The following is a 20,343-nucleotide window of genomic DNA, read 5'->3' as shown; positions in this document are numbered from 1 at the left end:
CAGGAATCGGAAAATAGGAAAAAAAATTAAGGGGTTACCTACAGCTTTCATCAGATCTTTCTCTTCCAACTTACATGTGCGCGCATCCATATAAGGGTGGAGTGAGACTTCATAACTGATCATTTGCAAGTATGCTGACTGAAAGCATACAGTATGTCAGCAATATGAGCAAAATTTGTCAGATTTAAAAAAAAATATATATATATATATATATATATATATATATATACATTTATTTTTTAGAAATTTCAGAAGGGAATGATTGAGTCATGATAAATCAACTTTTAGGATTGACAACTTTATTGCTTGTACTAAATGAAGAAATTTTGATTCATGTATGATTCTGGCTCATATCACATGTTGAAGTTGAGTGGAGTTAAAGGGAACATAACACACAGTTTTGCCTAATCTCATGTTAATCTTCAGTACATATAGAGTAGTATTGCATATTCCATTATCTCCAAAGAGTCTTTAGTTTTATAATTTTTATAAAAGGAAGCACTAACAATATAAGCATGAACTTTAAGAAAATCTCAATCTCGTTTTATATTACAAAAAAAAAAGGATTAAAGCATATATACATATCATATCAACACCATCAAATAAATGAATAAAAATTGTGGTGTAAATGGCACAAAGTATGTCCACTTCTACATAAAGGAATAGAAAGGTATAACAGTGTAACAATTAATCAATCAATCAATCAGTGTGACAGTGGCTGACACTTGCAGACATAGAATAATTTACCTCTTAGGTCTCAACCAGTGAATTATAGTGGAAATTGTGTAGGTAACATTTACAGATTCATGTCACTTCACATCAAATGTCATGGCATTCACGTCAAATCTGATTTTGTGGCCACGCTTTCTGCAGATGCTGAAAACAAAATGTATTGTTTAAAGAATGTACAGTGTGCAAATGTTTTCTTTATACAATGCTGTAAAGTAACAAATAACTAGAGGTACTTACTAGAAGCAGAAGAATAACTATTTTTAATTGAATCTAAACACCAAAAGAAAGACAAAATAATTATTATTTCTAATTTGATTGTTTTTGAAACATAACTGGTTCTAAATCTTTTTTCCTTTTCTAGGATCTTTAGACATTTAGACAAATTCTTGTCATACCTGCACGTCGTCTTTTCCATGCAGTTATAGCAGCTGCAGCTCCAAACACCAACATCAGAGCCAAAACCGTCAGAACTGAAGAAATCACTGATTTAAATGGTTCCCCGTGATCAAACTCTGAAACATCAACCGCAGACTGAGAGACTATTTTGATTGTTAGATGTTTTTTTTTTTTTTGTAATTACCTCATTACCTGAATCTCAATATCAACTCGTTGATTCCAAGATGGTAGCATGTCTTTCTGTTTGTGTGTGACTGAGTGGTTGATGTTTGTTTGTTCAAGGGATATTTTCTAACTGATCATTTTGTGAGTCTTTATACAATATAACTATAATGTAGAGTCGGTATTTGTCATACTCGATGTTTTTTTATGACGCAAATCCGTACAGTTTAAGTCGGGACTGACATCCTTGGTGAACCGGCACTGCGTTAGTTCTAGCAGTGCATTTTGAAAACGTACGGTATTCATACACAAGTGGTACCGAAATTTATCTGGAACCGTGGCTTACTTTCTTGTCGTCTCTGGAGGATCTGTTTCATGCTGACTGGTCGGTGCCTGGAGCCTGCTGGATTTCGAGTGCAGACGTGTCGCTGAGTTTGATGGGCTTGATCTCTTCATGATGAAGGAAAGTGCTTTTTTCCTCGTTTTTACTGCTGGTTTTAAGATGTAGACTGATGCTCTAAAGGCAGCTGGCCTTGATTTGAACTTTTTTTTTACTCGCAGCATTGCTTCACTCGCCGGGCTTCCTGTTTACAAGTGACGACACGCAACATCATTGATTGCCGCGGAGAAACGGATAATCCGTATAGGAATTTTTTTTTTTTTCCTCAAACGTCTTTCCACGTTTGGGTGGTGCGACGGGCATGGAGAGAAAGAAGTGGTTGCTCCTTGCCTCTCTCTGTTTTACTTTTTCTTTGTCCTTATTTATTTTTGGGGGCACCTACTACCGGAATGGCTATTCCAGTCCAGTGCTCCCAATACCGTATGAATTATATAAAGGCACGTGTGCATATGGCTGCTTATTTAATGTTGCATCATTCCCTCTGCCCCTATTTTTTCCCTCTGACACTGTTGACTTGGTCTGTCAGTCTAGTGTCATGATGTTATATGACAACTTTATCACTATTTCTTGTGTGCCCCTAGACTCCAATTTTGGTCGGAGAAACAATGAATTGTACAAGAAATCACTTAAGTTAAAATGTTTAATTGCTTTATTATTGTTGATGTCAGGAAATGTGCATCCAAACCCAGGCCCAGACACCCCTATAGGTTTTAACACCCCGACAGATTTTAAAGAAAGGTCTGATCTTGTTTTTTTTCATTTGAATGTACGTAGTCTTGTTCCTAAAATGGACATGTTGCGTATCTGGGCTCACTCTACAGATACTGATGTAATTGTCTTGTCTGAAACCTGGTTAAGTAAATCGGTTTCAGATAAAGAAATCAATATAAGTGGTTATAATGTTTTTAGGACTGACCGCCCTAATAGAGGTGGGGGTGTAGCAATCTACATCAAAAACCAGTATCAAGTTAATGTACTACTATCAATATCGTTAGTTAAAAAGTTTGAGTTTTTAGCTTTGGAGCTCAAAGTCTCTAAGGCCGCATTTACACTGCATGGTTCAAGTGACCCAATTCCGATTTTTTCCTCCCATGTGGCACAGATCGGATATGGCCCACGACCGTGTAAGCAGGAAAAAATCACATGGATTCCGATATTCTCCGATCGGTTTCAGGCCTCATTCATATGTGGAAATAAATCAGATTTGAATCGGATCCGTGCATTTGCGTCTGCCGTGTAAGCAGTCAGATCGGATATTCCCCTGTAAATCGACTCCTACGTCATTGAAAAGTGAGGTTTTTGAAACATTTCGCGGTACAGACATACCTGTAAAAAATGAAACATCTCTAGTTGAGTAGCAGAGTATTAATTTCGTTCGTTTGTGTTAAATAAAAGGCGATTTGACGCTGAAATGTGTTGCTTTTGAAATCACGCTGAGTGGTCGTTCCTGCTGTTGTCAGTGACGGCGGCTCGTGCTCAGACGAGCGCTTCAGTCCCGTTCGTTCCATTGAAACCACAAAATAAAATGCACACAAACATGTCCCTGCCTTTGATATACAGTCACTGATGAACACATTTAGTTTTAATTACTAAAAAAACACAGACGATGTGACATGCTTAATATCTACCACCTGAGTATTATTCCACTCGCAAGCTTTCAGCGGAGCTGCGTACATCACTGTCCTGAAGAATCTGTACTAGGATAATTATTTTGATGTATAGATGTAACTATTGCATTAAAAACGTTTCTATATGAATTCCATGTCAATAAATTAAACTTAATGTACCATTCAAATTGATTTGTGATGTCATATATGCTATTTTTGGCTTGTTTCACCAAGTGCAGTGTAAAAGGCACACATCGGATATGGGTCACTTTTAAAAGAAATGTAAGCACGCCATCCAAAAATCGGATATAGTCACAAAATCAGAATTGGTCATCAAGACCTGCAGTGTAAATGCAGCCTAAATCACTTTGTATAACAGTCATTGGTTGTTATAGGACACCTTCAGCTGTTAGTGGTGCTCTGTTTTCCTTAATGCAACTCCTTTCTGATTGTAACTCTAAGGAATTAGTAGCCTTTGGAGATCTTAATTGGAACTGGTTACAACCAGTATCTGATGATTTTAGAGCTTATTGTGATTCATTAAATCTTTTTCACATTGTTGACAGTCCCACACGGCCAAACTTTAAAAATCATCGCTGATAGATGTGATTCTAACTAACGTCCCTTATAAGTATTCAACTGCTTCTATATTTACAAATGACATTAGTGATCACTGTGTCGTAGCAACAGTTCGAAATACTAAAATACCTAAAACCAAACCACGCATTATTTGTTAAACGTAATATGAAGCACTTCTCAGAACAAGAATTTCTTCACGATTTATCTAATTATGACTGGGAAAAAATTAATATTAGTACAGATGTTGATAGTGCCTGGAACCTTTTTTATGAGGGGTTTAACAATATAATTAATAAGTATGCTCCACTAAAGAAGTACAGAATTAAAGGCCGAAATAATGCTTGGTTTTCTCCTGATTTAGCAAATATTCTCCATGAGCGCAACGTAGCGTGGGCAAAAGCCAGAAAATCAAATCAGAGCTCTGACTGGCTGGTTTTCAGGCAATTGCGTAATGCATGTACTCTAAAAATTAGAAAAGCCAAAGCTGATTATTTTCTTTCTCAAACCACTCATAACCTGAATAATCCATCAAAATTTTGGAAAACTATCAAATTATTATCAGAAAGCAGTAAAGACCAGGAGTTTCCTTCAAGCATTGTGATAGACTCTCAAAAACTTATTGATAAGACCAAAATACTTGATTCTTTCAATGAACATTTTACAGCCTTTTGAACATTTTTATTTGAGTCACTTAATACTCAATATGAGTGTTCTTCTACAGTGGAGATTGTTGGTTCAGATCCTTCTAGTCAGTCTTTTAGTTTCAGTCCTATTACAGTTTCAGATGTAAATAAAGCCCTCAAGCACTTGGACACAACAAAATCTGCAGGCCCTGATAAACTGGATCCCTACTTTTTAAAGCTAGCAGTAAATTTTATTGCCGTGCCTTTAACTAATATTTTTAATCTGTGCTTAAACACAAATGTCATTCCTTCCATCTGGAAATCAGCCTTTGTGGTTCCCCTGTTAAAAGGTGGTGACCCTTCTATCTTAAATAACTACAGACCGATCTCTAAATTGTCTGTTCTGGTCAAAGTTTTAGAGTCCCTTGTCAGTGATCAATTAAAGGATTTTTTTTAACAGTAATAATGTTTTATCTGATTTCCAATCTGGTTTTAGAAAAAGGCATAGTACAACATCGGCAGCGCTTAAGGTTTTAAATGACTTTACTGAAACTATAGACAACAAGCAGCATTGTGCAGCCCTTTTTATTGACCTTTCTAAGGCATTTGATACAGTGGACCACACAGTGCTTAAGCACAGACTGTATAGGGCTGGACTTTCTGAACAAACTGTTAGTTGGTTTGTTAATTATCTTACTGACAGAACTCAGTGTGTGCAGATGGAGGGAAACACCTCTCGCTATCTCAAAATAACAAAAGGCGTGCCTCAGGGGTCAGTCTTGGGGCCATTGCTTTTTATCCTATATATAAATAATATTGATAGTAACGTGTATAAAGGAAAATTTCATTTTTATGCAGATGACACTGTACTGTATTGCTCAGCACCCACTGCAGACCAGGCCCTCTCACAATTACAACTTGATTTTAACACGCTTCAACAGAATCTTTATGATTTAAAACTTGTTTTAAATCCTGAAAAAACAAAAGTTATGCTTTTTTCAAATTCGAAATCCAAATTAAATCTGCCTTCAATCCTCACTTCTCAGGGTACAAAGATTGAATGTGTTTCTAAATACAGATATCTTGGTATTTTAATAGATGAATCTCTTTCTTTTACTTTTCATATTCAGCAGCTAGCAAAAAGATTAAAACTTAAACTAGGGTTTTATTTCAGAATCAAATCCTGCCTTTCGTTTGAATCTACAAAAAGGCTGGTTGATGCTACGTTTATGTCTATAATTGACTATGGTGATGTCTTATACATGCATGCTTCGTTTCAAAGTTTGCATGCACTGGACACTGTATACCATGGAGCTCTGAGGTTCATCACTGGTTTTAAAGTCCTCGCTCACCACTGTGAACTATGAACGTGTTGGATGGCCTTCTCTAGCAACGCGAAGACTTCAACACTGGTATCTCTTTATATATAAGGCTATCTTAGGTCTACTTCCATCCTATCTTCTGACCTACATCAGTGTAAATAATATCGGGACTTACAATCTTCGTTCCCAGGATTTTCCTTTTGTCTGTTCCAAAGGTTAGAACTGAGCTTGGAAAAAAGGCGTTTAAGTATTCTGCTCCCTCTACATGGAACAAGTTACAGAAATCCATGAAACTCAATAAGTTGGTCTCATTAGTCGCTTTTAAAGGATGTTAACTGACTTGGAGGCAGCCACATCTGGCTGCAGATGTTTTGCCTGATGTGTTAAGGATTGTGGTTGACTTTAAAGGGTTTGTTATTTCAGTTGTTTTATGTTATTATTATTTCTGTGTATTTTATGTTTGTATGCATGTATGGTTGTACTGCTGCCTGTCTTGGCCAGGACACTCTTGAAAAAGAGATTTTTAATCTCAATGAGTCTCATCCTGGTTAAATAAAGGTAAAATAAAATAAATAAAATTACCTAAATCAATGTCCAGTTTGTTGTCCAGACTGAGGTGTGTGACAGAGCAGGTGTATTTGTGTTTGTCTGCAGCACTGATCACTAGACTCTTCCTCATCTGGTACGTCCCGTCACCATTGGGCAGCAGATCTCCTCCAATGATCTCATGATCAGCTACAGGCTGCCCGTCTCTGAACAGGGTCAGGTTGATGTGACGAGGATAAAATCCTGTTGCCAAGCAATTTACACGAAACCCTCCAGAATCTGAGTTTGCTTTCTGCATGAGTCTGACTCGTGGTTTCACTGCAGAATGAGAGAGAAAAGAATAAAAAATATAAAAATGTATGATTATCATATGAAATTGCAGTATAATTGCACTGAACTTATCTGTAAATTAAAAGAGAATACATTGACATGTACATTTTCTGTTTACTTGCTTTCCTCTCTTTTCAAGGTAATTCTTCAGAGTTTTTATGCAGGCGGGGTAGAATATATTCTCATGGCGCCACATGGACAGTTCTAGAGTAGGTTTTATTTGTTGAGCTGTGTAATTTAAAGAACCCTGATATGTGAATTTGCCATCAAAAAAACGCAGTTCATCAATTGTAGAGCCTCTAAATGCATTCTTGGTGATCATTTGTCCAGGTTTATCATTGTCAAGCTGTTCACAAAGCCCCATCACCTGAAAAACTACATGACCTGTATGGAAAGAAAGAAAGATGTCAACACATCTGGCCACAGGAACCATTCCGTTAATCAGAAGAATGAAAATATTTGTTAGAAAAATAACCCTTTTCATGCATCCATCTTTCATTCATAAACATCAAAACAGTCACACTGCAAGCAGATATATAATCATCTGTATATGAACTTACTTTCTGTGTGGTTGATGGGTCTCAGATAATCTGATCTTCTCATAAAATGAGCAATCATATAATCACTTATGGTATTGAGGTGATTTGGATCTATCACATCATCTTCATTTGTAGTATTTGCTCTTGCGATGTAGCTTCCTGTCTGAGAATCATAATATCCTACTGTGATGTCGTCCAATATCATTGTGCCAGTTAATTCAGGAAGTTGTGTTTGTCGTTTAATGCAAGTTAGAAGCATCCGTAGAGAGTGAGAACCTTTAGAAAACAAATATTCAATAATAGGTGGGGGTCTTTTTAGTAGTTATTAAACCATGAACTGTTCAACTGCCAGTGAATAGTAGATGCATAACATCATGTACATAGACTGAACCTCAAAATTAACATCATATGAGCTTTTTTTATTCTACAATAACATTGAAATGATCATCATCCAGACAGCATATGCAGAATCTGAAATGACTCACACACCTACATGTATATAATGGAGGTAGATAAAGGTAACTAAAGGTTTGAACTGTGTACAAAAGACAGAAAGATAGAAATGATATACCAACATGTAATTCAACTCCAAAGATTCATATTAAATTATATTCATTGCAATACAGAGTTTTTAATTCTGGTTAATAAGATCTTGCAACCATTTAATCACATAAAAATGTCAATCATATGAGCAAAAACAGCTTGTTTACAGGTTTTAAATCTGTTTCACCAAAAAGAAAAAAAAAAATTGTGTGTGTGTGTGGGGGGTGTTTTTAATCATTTTTCTACTACAATACCTGTGATCTTAATCTTAACTGTCACCGTCCCGTATATGGGATACCTACGTTTAACTTCACTATTTTACAATTAAATCCTAATCTAAATAGGTATTTTACCACTTTTTTTGTTAAAAAATTATGTAGGAAAAGTAATAGATTAATTTATGACAAGAGTGGACCTGAAAAATCTATATCATAACAGGAGTTCTGACCTTTGTCACAGAAAGTCTTCCTAGTTGCCTTTTTCTCTATCACGTATTAGAAATCATAAGAAATTATATATCAGTTGAAAACTTAATCTCAAAATTCATCCTTTGAAACCCATTTTAAAATCAGACATTGCATTACCATGGAAATGGTACATCAAAACCATCTTACAATGTTTTCATTCATGAATTATAAAAATTTAAGTTTGGATAGTGCACTATAATGTCTATGTTCAAAACTGTGAGTGACAGTTAAGGGGTTAAGTAATTATCATAAAAAAGCTTGAGAACCGGGACTTGATCAACACCCTGGCACAAGGCTGAGGAAACTAAACCTCTGCAAAAGCATGTCATGGAGTTTCTTTATTAATTAATCATATTTCTTAGTTTTTAATTCTAAGGTAAAACATGTCTGTTTTATTATATTGTCTTTCTTTTTAAAAACTATTTAAAATGTAGTTGTTTTTCAATTTCTGGATAATTTGCAGTTATTTACAATTAAATCTTAAAAATATTATATAAATTTGCTTTATAGCCCAGTTCACTTGAATTCACCCTAGTTCACCCTAATCTTATGTGTGACTGTCACTTTCATTTTTTTGAATGTTCTTGAACATTCTTCACTAGCAACAATACAAAATGTAATTCTTGATGTCAAATACAGCCGATTAGTCACCAGAAGAGACGGACGGCAGCGCGTAAGTGTTTTAATACTTGTTCTTAGTTCTGTTGTTTAAATTAATTACTGACTGCTAGGAAAGAATACTCCGTTTCCTACCTATTTCTATTCTGCTTTTTCGTTGTGGTTTATATTTTTGATTGCATTTACTGGTCATTATAATAACTGCCCCTTTAGCTTAAACTCCTTTGCTGCACTTAAGTGTGAAGTGTTAGTTTCACAGCTTTTTTTCACTCTAGACTGTGTATTTGTTTGAGGTCTGTGCGCTGACGCGGAAGCATCTGCGGAAGCGTTCAGTCGTCGTGTTCAGCCTCCTCGTGTGAAGACTGAGGAGTGTAAAGACCTGCGACTTTTTCCTGCGCGACTTTAACCGAGCAACGACACCGAGCTACACACATAAGTATCTTTTTTCCTTCCTCACACACTCTGCTTTCCTATCCTCTTTCCTTCTACCTCTATCATGTGTCTCCAAAACATTCCGGTTCTCTCTCAGCCACGCTCTAAAATCACACGCAGACGGCAACGTAATCCTGCTAACCTACGCCCTATCTCTACATCTTCCACTACACCTCTGGCTTTCTCTGTGGGTCTCTGGAATTGTCAGTCAGCCGTCAACAAAGCTGATTTCATTTCTGCCTTTTCTTTAAAATCCACTCTCAGCATCTTGGGCTTGACTGAGACCTGGATTCGTCCAGAAGACTCAGCAACCCCAGCTGCTCTCTCTACTAATTTCTCTTTCTCTCACACTTCGCGTCAAGTTGGCCAGGGTGGGGGTACTGGCCTGCTCGTTTCAAACAATTGGAAATACTCAACCCGCTCTACCCTATGCAATTACAACTCATTTGAATCTCATGCCATTACTGTATCAGCTCCGATAAAACTCCAGATTGTGGTAATCTACCGTCCCCCTGGACAAATTCTAGCCACCTTCCTAGAGGAGCTGGATGGGTTGTTGTCCTCTTTCGTGGAGGATGGCACTCCACTCTTAGTCTTTGGTGATTTCAACATTCACCTAGACAAGCCTTATGCTACAGACTTCCACTCACTCCTAGCTTCATTTGATCTCAATCGCCTTACCACTACTAGCACGCACAAATCAGGCAACCAACTTGATTTAATTTACACACGCAATTGTACTGCAGATAACATTCTGGTACAACCGCTACATATCTCGGACCATTTCTTCATTACATTTACACTACATTTTGCTACCCGTGTGCCACCAACCCCCCTACCGGTTACTTTTAGGCGAAACCTCGCTCCCTTTCTCCTTCCCATCTTTCCTCTGTAGTATCCTCCTCTCTTCCCTCACCTACCCATTTCTCATCTCTGGATGTAAACGCAGCTACTGAAACTTTATGCTCTACCTTAACTTCTTGCCTAGACGACATTTGTCCTCTCTCCTCTAGGTCAGCACAGGCTGCCCCTTCTAACCCCTGGTTATCCAATGTTCTTCGTGAACATCGGACTAAACTCAGAGCGGCAGAGAGAAAATGGCACAAATCAAACAACCCGTCGGACCCGAGTAGGTATCAGTCTCTGCTCTCATCTTTCTCTGCTGATGTCCACACTGCCAAATCCTCACATTTCCACAACAAGATCAACAGCGCTCCAGACATGCGTAATCTCTTCAGAACATTTAATTCTCTCCTCTGTCCCCATCCACCACCTCCCACCACTTCTATTACAGCTGATGACTTTGCAATTTTTTTTACAGACAAAACTAGATCGATCAGTGATCAGTTCTCACCTCCACGCACACAGGACCCCCAACCAACCACATCCACTGCTAAAACTACCATCTTCTCCTTCTGTCCCCTGACGGAGGCTGAAGTATCCAAACTTCTCCTCTCCAACCATCCTACAACATGTCCTCTTGACCCAATCCCCTCACACCTTCTGCAAGCAATCTCTCCCATCAACACATCCCTCCTCACAGGCATCTTCCCCACTGCGTTCAAGCAGGCTCGGATAACCCCACTGCTCAAAAAACCTACATTAAACGCTTCTCTTATAGAAAACTATAGACCTGTCTCTCTCCTTCCATTCATAGCGAAAACACTTGAACGTGTTGTCTTCAACCAGGTCTCATTGTTTCTTTCACAGAACAACAAACTGGACGCTAAACAGTCAGGTTTCAGGAGTGGCCATTCAACTGAGACTGCGCTTCTCTCGGTCACTGAAGCCCTGCAAATTGCAAAAGCCCATTCCAAATCATCAGTCCTCATTCTGCTAGATCTATCTGCCGCGTTTGACACGGTCAATCATCAGATACTCCTCTCCACCCTCTCATCACTGGGCATCGCTGGAATTCCACCGCTGGTTTGAATCCTATCTCACTGGTAGGTCTTTCAGGGTGGCCTGGGAGGGAGGTATCCAAAGCACATACACTGGTCACTGGGGTTCCTCAGGTATCGGTTCTTGGACCCCTCCTCTTCTCCACATACACTACATCACTGGGTCCCATCATACAGGCACATGGATTCTCCTACCACTGCTATGCTGATGACACACAGCTCTATCTCTCCTTTCAACCAGATGATCCAACGGTAGCTGCAAGGATCTCAGGTTGCCTGGCGGACATCTCGGCTTGGATGAAAGAACATCACCTTCAGCTCAACCTGGCAAAGACTGAGCTTCTTGTCTTTCCCGCCGCTCCGACTCTACAGCATGACATCACGATCCAGTTAGGTTCATCAACAATTACCCCAACAACTTCGGTCAGAAATCTCGGTGTAATCTTTGATGACCAGCTGACCTTCAAAGACCACATTGCAAAGACTGCTCGATCTTGCAGGTTTGCACTACACAACATCAGAAAGATCAGGCCCTTTCTGACGGAGCATGCTGCACAACTTCTTGTCCAGGCCCTTGTCATTTCTAGGCTGGACTACTGCAATGCTCTTCTGGCTGGACTTCCATCAAACACAGTCAAACCTCAACAAATGATTCAGAATGCGGCGGCACGACTGGTCTTCAAGGAACCCAAAAGAGCCCATGTCACACCTCTATTTATCTCATTGCATTGGCTACCAATCGCAGCTCACATCAAGTTCAAGACAATGATGCTTGCTTATAGAACAACCACAGGCTCAGCACCCGCCTACATGCACTCACTATTAAGAATCTACATCCCCTCCAGAAGTCTGAGATCTGCTAGTGAACGACGCCTCGTGGTACCATCACAAAGAAGCTCAAAATCACTCTCCAGAAAATTCTTGTTCACCATTCCTGGCTGGTGGAATGATCTTCCCACCCATATTCGGAGTGCTGGATCCCTGGCAATCTTCAAGCAACAGCTAAAAACTCATTTCTTTCGACACTACTTGACTTCACCTTACACAAAAAAAAAAAAAAAAAAACTCTTTCTCCTTATTTATTCTACGACGGCGTTTTAGTGCCTCGTTAAAAAATAAATAAAAATCTAAGATTACAAGATTAAAGTCATAATATTTCGAGAATAAAGTCGAAACTACGAGAATAAAGTCGAAATATTAAGAGAATAAAGTCGAAATATTAAGAGAATAAAGTTGAAACACTACGAGAATAAAGTTGAAATGTTCGAGATTAAAGTCGAAATGTTTTGAGAATAAAGATTATATAGTTATAATATTTTGAGATAGGCTATTCTAGCCTTTTGCGCAATGAAATGGCCCGGATTTGGAGCACCGGGAGATATTCCAAATTTCAGTTTTCAAAATCGGTCAGTTTTATAGATAAAATACATAATGTTTGTAGGCTATATTGCAATAATGTGTTTGTTAAGCGGCATGTGAGTCAATCATCTTTCCGATTACAATAACGAACGACGAGACATTTTCATTATAAATTAGGCTAAACCTTTTTTTTTTTTTATGCCTTATGATGTTCCTTCAATTTATATCTTGCTATGTATTTCGTTATAAAACTGGCAGAATTTGAAAGCTGAGCTGTGTGTAAAAGCAACAAAGCACAAAATTGTTGTGATTACTGGTTGGCTGGCGCGCTAAAAATAATGAATGGAAGACATTAAATATTATGTCCTCATTTACAGTATACCATGAATAAAACAGTTTGTGAATAGTCACTTAACGTTTACAGCAGAAAAGACAACAATATAACGTATGTTAACAAATTTGAGTCCACAGGCTATGTGATGAATGAAAGTTTGGGACGTTTTTGCGGAGCAGGTGGTGGAATTTTCACAATAATTTAATGAATTTATTCACATAAATACAGCGATCTGTCACGCCACATTAAAGATCTTGAAAATCACATTATTGTAAGACACAATTTGTGTTTCGTTATAAAACTGATTTTGAAAGCTGAGACTTTGTTTTATATTAAAAGCACAAAGCTAAGCTATTGCTATTGTGTGGCTGGCGCACTACAAATAATGAATGCAATGGAATACATTAAATATTATATCCAAGCATACTGTCCCCGCGAGTATGACACATGGTATGATTTCTGCTAATAATCCCACATAGCTATATTTGTAGTGTATTAAAAAAGGGTTAAATAAGAGAGCTACAGCGCCCCCCAAAGGAATGTCGATTGAGTGTGTGAGTTTATGTTAAGATAAACAGTTGTTCCTGTTCAGTCTGTTAATAAATATCATATTCTTGATATTAAGCTGTTCCCGCGAGTCCTTAAAATTGACATCCCAGTAAGATGATGCGACCGCTCGGACACAACAATATTCAAATCAATTCCGATGGCCTGGCAAATTCTCCCTGTGCTCTCAACGCGGGCAATTTGCATGCGCGATATAGGCTATATACTCTCAAAATATTATAACTTTAATTTCTACGATTTAAATGATCGAAACATTTCGACTTTATTCTCGTAATATTACGACTTTATTCTCGTAATATTACGACTTTATTCTCGTAATCTTAGATTTTTTTTTTATTTTTTAACGGAGGCACTAAAACGCCGTCGTATTATTCCTTCCCTTGCTAGCTTGTACTTATTTAAACAATGCCTGAGACTTGGTGTTACAAGCACTTTGTTTGTCAGATTGCCTCTTCAAGATGAATCGCTTTATGTATTCCCCAATTGTAAGTCGCTTTGGATAAAAGCGTCTGCAAAATGAAAAAAATTTAAAAAAAAAAATAAAAAAAAATAAAAATACAACATATGTAGACTCTCAAAGTAACTTAGGCCAGGGGTTCCCAAACTCGTTCCTGGAGCCAACACTGCACATTTTGCATGTCTCCTTTATCAATCACACCTGATTCAACTCATCAGCTCATTAGTAGCAACTCCGAGACCTGAAAGGGGTGTATCAGACAAATGAGACATGCAAAATTTGCAGTGTTGGGGAGGCTCCAGGAATGTGTTTGGGAACCCCTGACTTAGGGCATTGAATCAAAAAGTATATCAATAATTAGAGGTCGACTGATTCATCGGTTTTGCCGATTAACTGGCACCGATAGTTGATTTGCAGAACTATCGGTCATCGGCAAAAATCCATGCGTGTTGCGTCTGGACTGGCTGAGAATGGTCTGCTGTCATTATACAGTACGAGAACGAAATCACTGACAGCACATGTTGTTTGTTTTGGCATGTGATACTGCGCATTGCACAGAGCGGGAAACTTCAAACACGCATTTAAATGCAGCCGACAGAAAATTCTGCCGCGGAACAGAGCGCCATTCACATAGCTTTCCATTAAATAACATTATATTTGTCCCAAATCATTGTTAATTTACATAATGACTTCACCCTAGGCTTTAATTATGTATTGTGCATTTTTCAGCAAAACGTTTGCCTTTCGTGGCTCTAATACAGTCTGTATGCTTCATATAGAGAGCTGTAATACAGATCGCGCGTTCTCTTTCCATTTGCTCTGTTTTTTTTAAACACCAAACTTCAAACTCATTTACGCCACATAGTTCATTCTTGAAGCAAACTTATGTCCGTTTGGTGATTAAATAAACAGTTTTGAATTGAACGTGATACACAGGGCCTAAAATTAACACTCGCCAAGCGCCAAATGCGAGTAAAAATCTACGTTGGCAAATAAATGTAACAGTGTCAGTCGCCAGTTGGCAGGTACAACTTTTACGAAACATTACAATGCAATGTAGTGAAAACAACAGCTAGTTTTAAAGAGATTCGCAGTTTCTGACATAAGCGAATAAAATAATATTTTCCAAAGACAAGATCGTCGTGATTAGCTGTTATGATATATGCGACAAGAGCGAATCAAATAATAGGATACAAACAGGCTGATAAGGTCAGAGCAGTGTGATGGCCAGCTTGTCCCTAGACACGGTTCTAATAACTTTTACCTGAGAAGATTTTGCTGCTTCATTTCGGAAGATTAACTTTTCTTTATTCTTCATGACCCGACACATAGGAAATGGTGCAGTGCAGTATATAGTTTGAAAGGCTACACGTTCAGCTGTACGCATACGCAGAGTCGCTTCAGACAGCGCACCAGTAGCGCTTCAGCGGACGAAAACATACACAATTATGTCAAAATACGTGGTTTACCATGAGTTACCTCGTAAACCTAGTTTTAAATGAGTTATAAAGTCTTAGATGACCGTAAAGAGTTTGGAGAAAATCGAATATGTCTCAGATCCGTGTCATGTGCATCAGGTTTTAAAGAGACAGCGCTGATTTAAAGTGAAACCTGCTGAAGTCTGTCATTGATGTAAATCAAAGAACAAAAGAAAGAGAGAAATCACTGGACTGTTTTAGTCGCTGGTTAACTTTTGTAGCTTGAATAAAGATTAATCTTTATAGTTTATGCATATACAATTTATATGTTTTAAAATCACTTAAATTATAAGTTGTTATATATTTTAGAGCCTATTAAATGTTAAAAATAATGGCTTTAAATTATACTGTAATGTTGAATGGCTAAAATTAATAGGTAAAACTGAGGAACAATGCATTTAATAGAGACACCAGTAGCAGGATAAATTAAAAACATTGTAAATATTTTTAGTCATTGTAGTAGTAATAACTGCCTGTTTTTGCAAAAAGAGTTTCATGGCCAGTAAAAAAAAATTTCGGCCGGTAAATTTTATCATGCCACCGGCCATTGGCTGGTGTGGCAAAAAGTTTGTTTTAGGCCCTGGTGACATTTTTTTTAGATTTTGATTAGATAATCATGCAGTGTTCTAAAATAGCAGCATATAAAATGTGAGAGTATACATACAATATCAATAACTTGTGCATGTAATTTTAATATGGCCTTGTGTAGGCATTTTGAGATGACTATCTTTAAGCATGACTGTTGAAATTAAATGGTAATACTTAACAATAAGAGTCCATTTGTAACATTAATGAAAGCTGTAGAAGTATCGTTCCTTGTTAGAATGTGTTTATTTCATTTCAACATTTACTATTACTAATAGGCTTCATTTTTAAATTTTAAAGTTTCTTCTTTTAACATTAGCAAACTATGAAATAACTAATGATCAATATAATATTTAATATTAATACAAAATTTTTATTAATTTACAAAGTATGGTTCATTACTGTTACTGCTTATTAAAAAGAGTAAAGTTCTATTTTAGTTTTCGTTCAGTATCCATTGTAAAAACTATCGGTTGATTAATCGGTATGGGCCAGTGTGGTCCAACCTAACTATCAGTATCGGTAAAATCCACTATCGGTCGACCACTATCTGGTGATCTATGCGACATTAAAGTCGACTCAAATTTCTACATATATTTCATTAGACATTTTAAATACTGTAACACTTACCTCTAGGAGAAGCTGCTGGAAGCAAAACATTAATAATGAAAAAAACTCTGTACATAATGGCTGAGATTTTCCAAGGATTGCGTGCTTTGTGCTGTTGTAATGGCACTAAACTAGTACTGTACAACTCTCTGTATTGTGGTGTAATGACTTCCTGCTGGAATGTTGTCTTGTGGTGTAAACACTTCCTGCTGGAATGTTGTTTTGACAACTCTATATTACACTGGTTGAGGCGGCCAAATATGGACAGGACTGGAGAAGGATTCTTCACAAAGATGCATTTACTGAACAGTATTAATGTTCTAAAGGAACAATAAAGAAATATAATTACAACCATATTCTGAGAACCATTTACACACTGGCATGATAATCAAACATATGCAAATAAACACTGATTAGAGACTCAAATCTGCATCCTTAACATTAATAGCAGCATAATCAATGTAAATAGGCATGATACAGCTGCGCAATGATGTGTTATTAATGTAAACAAGTGTGACGCAGTATAATAACACTGCCGATGCTATACTGATTAACGTTAACGTCACACTGTAAAATCAGTCCGTGTGGACGACAACTTTGGTATCTAGGACAGGCTTTCGTACAGACAGGTTGATAATTTACTGTATGAAGGCCATTTTATTCATAGGTTTCATGTGACGTAGTGGTAAAATAGCAGCGGATTACAGTCATGTAAACAATATTAAAATGCAAACACTCAAACAGGCGGAATGGCGTTTATCCTTAAGAGTTGCCGTGAAAGCTCAGTAATTATATGATTACTTACGATGTGATGCACACACACGCACAATCGATAAACGCTCCTTCGATTTGGATTACTACACTTTACTTTCAACTACAAACTATCTACAATATTCAGCCAAACTCATTTCCCGTTATCATCCACCTGCTGCTCTTCTCCGTCACTTCGCGAACTCCAATGGAACGTTAAGGAATAGTCCATTCACTGTTGCCAACTAATTTTCAGAGGAAGTTGCTAAAGGCGGAACGATTTGTTGCTAAAAGTTGCTAAATGTTGCTAAATGACGCTGTGACGTCACGGTGTCATGACATCATTACGTAATCGCAACACAAAACTGCATCTTCATGTAATATACAGAAAACACAATGAGTTTTCTCAAATTGACTGGCCACCTCAGCAAAAACATTATTTAAAATGTTAATTTAGATTTGTTTGAAAAAAATATATATACGTGTAGTAGGCTATTTGTAAAAGTAATACAAACACAAGACCTTTTTGATCAGATATTTTTATTTTTAAATATAACACTGATATTGAACAGTTACACTCTTTTGAACAATCACAGTTTATGTAGTCTATTTTCTTTTTAACTTGTGAAATTAACAATTAACAACAATTAAAGCACTGTATTGGTAGTTAATATGCTACCTAAATGAACAACAATTATACATGTTAATAACAAGGTATCAGTAAATGAACAATTATATCAAACAATTGTAGCTAGCATTTTAACTTGAATGTGATATGATGTGTCTGTTGTTAGGCATCTCTTAGGATGGTGGTTCTTCTTGTCTGGTTAGCTGTTCAGTGTTTCCTCTTGCACTTTTTTCATTCACAATTCAGTGTACACTGCCATTGATTCCACTAGTTCCAGAAACTCCATTCTTTGATTATTCATAGGTTAGCAAGCAAATCATCCTCATCTTCACTGTCCAGCTGCTCTGTCAATGAGCTGGTATCAGCAGAAGAGGATGGAATGGCTTTGAAACTGTATGCTGCGGTGGTGCCAAACTGTTGTAGAATGTCATTGGGTAGTTTATGCTGGTAACAAGTATCACCAGCCAGCTTCAGTCCATACCGCACAAGGAGTATGGAGTTAAGAGTGCAGTGACAGTCTATTTCTTAACCTTGACTTGACCACACTCATTTGGCTGAACAGCCGTTCAACCTCTGCATTTGAGTGTGGCAAGGAGAGGGCAGCCAGTGCAGCTTTGTACAGTTCTTGAATGGTTTTGACCGGAAGCATCTATGTAGTTATACACTTCGCTCCAAAACTCAATGGTATTTTCAGTTGATTCCCACCTCAACAAATGTATGTTTCTCCATTGGGAAACAATTTTATCAATTGTCTGGGGCTGGTACCCCAGTAGCTCAGCTACATTTCAGTGTTGCTTTTATTTTATATCATTTCAGTGTTGCTTTTATTGTGCTTCATTGTTTCCTTAACACTGAACAGATTTCGAGATTGCTTAGAGCAACAACATAGTTGATGCATCGTCTCCGAATGACCTTTTCGTCCTCTGGAGCAAGACTGAGCTGGGATATTGTGCTTTCAAAAAGGTACCCAAGATATGGTGCTGGTCTGAGATGACCATCAATGGCATCCTTCAGGACATCAATCTTTGCCATAGGATTGACTACTCTGCTGCAAACTGATGATAAGAGGTGAACCAGATTGTCCAAAAGCTTGACAGGATCTGTATGTTCACCCTCAAATGACTTCACTGCAACTTGTACTTCGGACAGGATTGATTTTAAGAATGTAAGGTAGACATAGTTGGTCTTGTCCATGTACATGGCATGGAGCACATCTGCCATGTAGCAATGCTCACTGGTCTTGGTCAACTCAAAGTGGAGTTTCAGTTCTTCCCATTGGTCCAATATACGAGTTACCGCAGGCTCAATCGATAGCCAACGTGTGGCACACACTTTGGTGATCTGCAGGGGTTTCTGACCACAATTAATGGTGGCATACACTGCTTTGTATGCCTCTCGCCGTTTTGGGAAAATCGAAAACCAGTTGTAGGTTTCCTGATTAAGTATTCAACACATATAGGGATGGTTTCTTTGGATGCTGCACTGACAGCCAGTTGTAAAGAATGGCACACACAGCGAATGAGTACCAAATTGGGCAAAGCACATTCTTCTTTTAAAATCTTGTGGACTCCATTGTGCACCCCAGTCATCACAGAGGCATTATCAGTGCCAATACCCTGAAGATTCTCTTTTTTAAGGTTACACTTTTCGAGAAACTCAACTATTGCCTTTGCTATTGATTTTGCATCACTCGCCTCCAATTCAACCAGCCCAAGAAATGTGGACACAAGTGTTCTTTTTTTAGCACTAAAATACCTAATCAGCACACCCAGGTATTTTGAGACACTGACATCAGTCGACTCATCCAAAAGCAGACTGAACTTCTCATCCCCCACATCTGTTGTTATCATTTTCAGAAAATAAGGAGCCAATACTCCCTTAATCATTTCTGTGCATTTGGTGCGGTGCATGTGGAAGTTTGTTGCTGCCACAGAATCTGAAAAGGCAGCTTTGCAAGCCATACCTAAATGGTCGCATGCTAGCAGTGAACAATGTTCCGCAATGGCCATTGCCATAGTAGCTTCTGCACTTTTGCAGTTATCCATTTTCTTAACTAGCTGTGGTAATGTATACTGCTTTGCTGGGTTATATGGTTTTGATTTATTTATATGCTTTGCTGTAGTACAATGTTTTTGATGTCATACATTTTGCAAGCATATCTGATTTGCAGTTATCCCCAACTACTGGCTTCAGCCACCCTTTAAATTCAGGTACAGACTCCCACTCTTTTCTGTATTTCTGGTTGTACAGTTTTGATTGAGACATGTTGGTAGATGTAGTTAAGTCTCTTACAGATCAAAAATTCATGAACAGCTACATTCACTGAGTTTTAACTGTGGTTGTTGTTTTAATTATTTTATCAAAAATTGTGACATGCGT

The 20,343-nt window shown here is 37.8% G+C and overlaps 1 protein-coding gene across 4 annotated transcripts; it reads right to left on the bottom strand.

Annotated features, from left to right (window-relative positions):
* Window positions 1-271: 271 nt before the first annotated feature.
* LOC131534625 (RLA class I histocompatibility antigen, alpha chain 11/11-like) lies at window positions 272-17,638 on the bottom strand. Of its 4 annotated transcripts, none has more exons than XM_058767625.1 (8): window positions 17,392-17,638; window positions 16,608-16,906; window positions 7,258-7,512; window positions 6,803-7,081; window positions 6,404-6,685; window positions 1,128-1,244; window positions 970-1,002; window positions 272-876 (listed from the first exon to the last, which is right to left on the bottom strand). In XM_058767625.1, the coding sequence occupies exons 2-8, from the start codon at window positions 16,660-16,662 to the stop codon at window positions 836-838; spliced, it is 1,062 nt and encodes a 353-aa protein (XP_058623608.1). In that variant the 5' UTR covers window positions 16,663-16,906; window positions 17,392-17,638; the 3' UTR covers window positions 272-835. The 4 variants fall into 4 exon arrangements, with proteins under 4 accessions (XP_058623608.1, XP_058623610.1, XP_058623609.1 ...); XM_058767627.1 differs by having other exon boundaries at window positions 7,258-7,399; XM_058767626.1 differs by lacking the exon at window positions 16,608-16,906 and having other exon boundaries at window positions 273-876.
* Between the last annotated feature and the right edge of the window lie 2,705 nt (window positions 17,639-20,343).

The sequence above is a fragment of the Onychostoma macrolepis genome, chromosome 25 (genome assembly GCF_012432095.1).
Source record: "Onychostoma macrolepis isolate SWU-2019 chromosome 25, ASM1243209v1, whole genome shotgun sequence".
NCBI classification, from domain to species: domain Eukaryota; kingdom Metazoa; phylum Chordata; class Actinopteri; order Cypriniformes; family Cyprinidae; genus Onychostoma; species Onychostoma macrolepis.
Note: the sequence above shows the minus strand (reverse complement) of the source record. Positions and strands in the feature narration are given on the sequence as shown.

Bases quoted from the DNA above. Each gene is read 5' to 3' on its own strand.
- LOC131534625 (XM_058767625.1), bottom strand. From the start codon at position 16,662: ATGTACAGAGTTTTTTTCATTATTAATGTTTTGCTTCCAGCAGCTTCT. The intron at 7,513-16,607 runs GTAAGTGTTACA...TGTTTTCTAAAG, and splicing joins TCCAGCAGCTTCTCCTAGAG to GTTCTCACTCTCTACGGATG. The intron at 1,245-6,403 runs GTAATTTTATTT...TTGATGTTTCAG, and splicing joins CAAACTGGACATTGATTTAG to AGTTTGATCACGGGGAACCA.